This window comes from Echinops telfairi, unplaced genomic scaffold, assembly GCF_000313985.2.
Source record: "Echinops telfairi isolate 266 unplaced genomic scaffold, ASM31398v2 ScPeMD7_7458;HRSCAF=8496, whole genome shotgun sequence".
NCBI lineage: Eukaryota > Metazoa > Chordata > Mammalia > Afrosoricida > Tenrecidae > Echinops > Echinops telfairi.
Window position 1 is genome coordinate 28,383,560 of NW_022111358.1, and position 3,695 is coordinate 28,387,254.

The following is a 3,695-nucleotide window of genomic DNA, read 5'->3' on the forward strand; positions in this document are numbered from 1 at the left end:
CCGCCACCACCGCCGCGTCCGCCGTGTCCGCCGTGGGAGCCGCCGCCGGAACTGCTGAGAAAAAGGGGTCCTTTTCAGTTTCTCACGCACTGGTAGGGTCGGAGGCCCGTGACTTTAGGAAATAAAGCGTTGTCGAGGGAAAACAAGCGGCCATGTATGTGTGTGAAATCCACCTTTAGAAATAGCGTTCAAGCTGTCCAAGTTTTTATAACAACGAGTAAAACCAGACAGGACTTCATTTCCTATGCCAAAAAAAATAAAAAAGAGAGAGAGAAAGAGTTGTGTACACTTGACATCCCGAGAAGCGAAGGACGGTGCTGCGCACGCTTTTTTTGGGTTGGTTGGTTTGTTTGTTTGTATCCCGAGCCTCCTGGTTGGCTCGGAGAGTCCTTGCTGCACGGGCTGTTGGAAGCGTACCTTGGGATGTGCCAGGGGCTCCTAAACGCGTTCTTGGGGCAGCTCAGTGATCTGTGACTTCCCTTTCTTTCCCCGCGCTCGTTCCGGACGCCCCGACAGAGCCCTTTCTTCTCGGTACAATAAGGCGTGTGTGCGACTCACCTCCCTTCTCCTTCTAGCAGGCTGCGGTAGGTTTGAATTTCATTCTCCAGCCGGATCTTGATGTCCAGCAGCTGTTCGTACTCGGCGTTCTGGCACTCGGTCTCGGCTCGGATCTGCTGCAGCTGCTCCTCCAGCGCGCTGATCTGCACCTGAATCTGGGAGAGCTGCACGCAGTAGCGGCCTTCTGTTTCTGCCAGGGAAGCTTCCAGGGATTGTTTCTGAGAAGAGAACGCAGTGCCGTTTAGTGGTCTTGCTGCTCCAGACAGAACAGCCATGCCTAAGGGTTTCATCAAAGACCAAGAACATGAACAGAATTCCTGTTGTGTCCCACGACAGCCAAGACCACTCCTTCCCCCCTCCCCGGTTTGATTTCTAATCTCTTACCCTAACACTTCCTTTGGCTACAGGTTTTCTGATCTTATTGCTGCCCTTCTGGTGTTAACAAGAAAGTCTATCAACGTGGAAGCCATTGCAAGATCGTGTGTTAGTAACTTACCAGGGCTAATTGGGACTGTAGTTCGATCTCCAAACCTTGCACCGTGCGCCTTAATTCGGTAATCTCAGATTTATAGCTGGATATCTGTTCAATGTTACTATCGATTTCTGTAGTCAGTTCTTTGCTCTACAGAATGAGAAAACAAGGGTGAGATGGGAACGCTGGAGCGTGGAGAACAGCCCCCTGGCCTTCCCGAGGAGAAGCATCTCTTCACCCTTTCGTTAAACCAGTTCTCAGCGTCCTTGCGGTTTTTCTCAGCAAGTTGTTCATATTGGCTCCTCATGTTATTCAGAAGTTGAGTCAGATCGACGCCGGGGGCAGCATTCATTTCCACATTCACATCACCAGTGGACACATTCTGGAGGTCTTTCATTTCCTGTTCAAGGGGCAGACACAACCTGTTGAGTTCACGGGGACCTTAATAAGCCCCGTTTTGGGGGGGCTAGAGGAAGTGTAACTTTTGCTCACCTCTTCGTGGTTCTTCTTCAGGTAGGCCAGCTCTTCAGTCAGGCTCTCGATCTGCATCTCCAGGTCAGACTTGCTCAGCGTCAGCTCGTCCAGCACCCGGCGCAGCCCGTTGATGTCGGCCTCCACGCTCTGGCGGAGGGTTACCTCGTTCTCGTATCTGACAAGCAAGACACAAATAGTAGGTGTGACTTACGGAGGGCAGTGTATCGTGGCAGAGGCTGTTTAAAAGTTAGTGACTTGATAAAATGGCGTCATTCTCACATTGCAATATTAGTGGTGTGCTACAAAGCAGTTTGGCAGTTACTGTAAATACATTTCTTCAATATTGCCGATCCAGTAATACTGAAGTTGAACATTTCTCAGGTAGCTGCCATTTAATTTCACTTGGAATGAATGAACCCCGGAAAATATCAGTGCTCTTGTGGAGCATCATTTGTGGTGATAGTATTGTGCCCTCCCCCACTTACTTCAGCCGGAAGTCATCCGCTGCCAGCCTGGCATTGTCGATCTGGAGCAGGACATTGGCATTGTCAGTAGTTAGGTTGAGGATCTGGAGGCAAAGGAGGTTATTTAAAAAGAGGTCAGATACAGAAATAGCTGCTACAGTGCCATAGATACTGTTTTACTGTTGTGCTCTTACAAGTGCTTTGAGGAAGTTTTATCTTACATAGAAAGTATTGCAGACTTACCCATATTCTCAAATCTGAGTCATTTGTTGTCTTTATCCTGTTGCTATATCCTGTTATTTCTATGTCATCCCTTTCTGTTAATTAACCGGACTTAAATAAACATTCTTTTCCCAGTGTCCCTTTCCTTGTACACCGACTTATTTTCATATATTTTGGCGTGCATTTAACTGATGCCTCTGGTGTGACATCATAAATACTTCTCAGCAAATACGGTACAAACTGCTACACAGGAAGTACACTTATTGATCCGAACAATATTTTGTTATGGCTTACTTAATCGTTCAGTTCCTACATTCGTGCATAGGCTAGTACACTTTCTCTGTGGACTCATTATGTGTTCATTAAAACCGAAAACATTTTCAGTAACCTACCATCTTAATAACCCACAGGCATGTATCACAGTATCACAGGCATGTCCCCCCAAAATACTAATTGATAGTAGCATTAGATTATTTTGGGAAGTAAGAAAGTAACCGGTAAAAGTGAACAGTTACAGTTTGCTTCATTTAAGAGCTGTGCCTCTGAATTTCCCGCGTGGTGAGTCACGTGGGGCCTAGCAACGAACCTTACCTGGTTTTTCAGGTCTTCGATGGTTTGGTAGTATTTGCTGTAGTCACGAGGCTCTCGCTGGCCCGAGTTGCCGTGCCTTTCATACCACTCCTTGATCTTGCCCTCCAGCTCATAGTTTGAATCTTCCAGAGCCCGGACTTTGTCCAAGTAGGTAGCCAGGCGGTCATTTAGATTCTGCATGGTTACCTTTTCGTTTCCGGAGAGGAGGCCGCCATCTCCCCCACCGAACACACCACCCCCACCGAAGCTGCCTCCTCCGAAACTGCCCCCGCCAAAGCTGCCTCCTCCGAAACTACCCCCGCCAAAGCTGCCTCCTCCGTAGCCCCCGCCAAAGCTGCCCCCTCCGTAGCCCCCGCCAAAGCTGCCTCCACAGCTCCCACCCATGCCACCTCCACCAAAGCTTCCTAACCCTCCTCCAAAGCTTCCTGATGAGCTCCCAAAGTAGCCCCCACCCGAGCTCCCCCGGCTGCAAGAGCCACCACTGAACCCCCCTGAGCTAAATCCTCCACCCATGGAGCCTTTGCTGCACGAAACTCTGAGGGATGACCCTCCTCCTCCCCCCCCTCCTCCACTGCGGGAGGAAGAGTACTGCTTGCTTGAGCTGTATCGAACAGACATGGTGATGCTGTCGAGCTTAGCCCAGGGAGTGCTGCTCGCCAACACAGTGACAAGCCCTTATATACTGAGAGGGTGTGCCCCGTGTGTATTCGGGTTTGCTTACTGGCAGGGTTTTCTTTTTGTCAACTTAGCATCTTCGGTTTAGGGTTGCATAAATTAGCTTCATTAATAACCAATCTCAATATGTACGGTTTTGAATTTGCCCTAGGAACAAACAGGAGGTTTGCTATGTTGAAACTGAACATGGGTGGAGTTCTGAAGCCTGGCTTGCATTATGCTCTCTCACCTGTTGCAGA

General features: G+C 49.1%; 1 protein-coding gene across 1 annotated transcript; it reads right to left on the bottom strand.

The window, feature by feature from the left end:
• Nucleotides 1-23: 23 nt before the first annotated feature.
• KRT10 (keratin 10) lies at nt 24-3,399 on the bottom strand. The gene is made up of 6 exons (XM_013005786.2): nt 2,782-3,399; nt 1,990-2,072; nt 1,523-1,679; nt 1,269-1,430; nt 1,055-1,180; nt 24-776 (listed from the first exon to the last, which is right to left on the bottom strand). Exons 1-6 carry the CDS (start codon nt 3,397-3,399, stop codon nt 555-557), a joined length of 1,368 nt encoding a protein of 455 aa, XP_012861240.1. The 3' UTR covers nt 24-554.
• Between the last annotated feature and the right edge of the window lie 296 nt (nt 3,400-3,695).

Excerpts from the sequence above, each read along its gene's own strand:
- KRT10 (XM_013005786.2), bottom strand. The coding sequence starts at position 3,399 with ATGTCTGTTCGATACAGCTCAAGCAAGCAGTACTCTTCCTCCCGCAGT. Across the intron at positions 2,073-2,781 it reads TCGAAGACCTGAAAAACCAG|ATCCTCAACCTAACTACTGA; the intron begins GTAAGGTTCGTT and ends CTTTGCCTCCAG. Across the intron at positions 1,181-1,268 it reads AGAACTGGTTTAACGAAAGG|AGCAAAGAACTGACTACAGA; the intron begins GTGAAGAGATGC and ends CTCATTCTGTAG.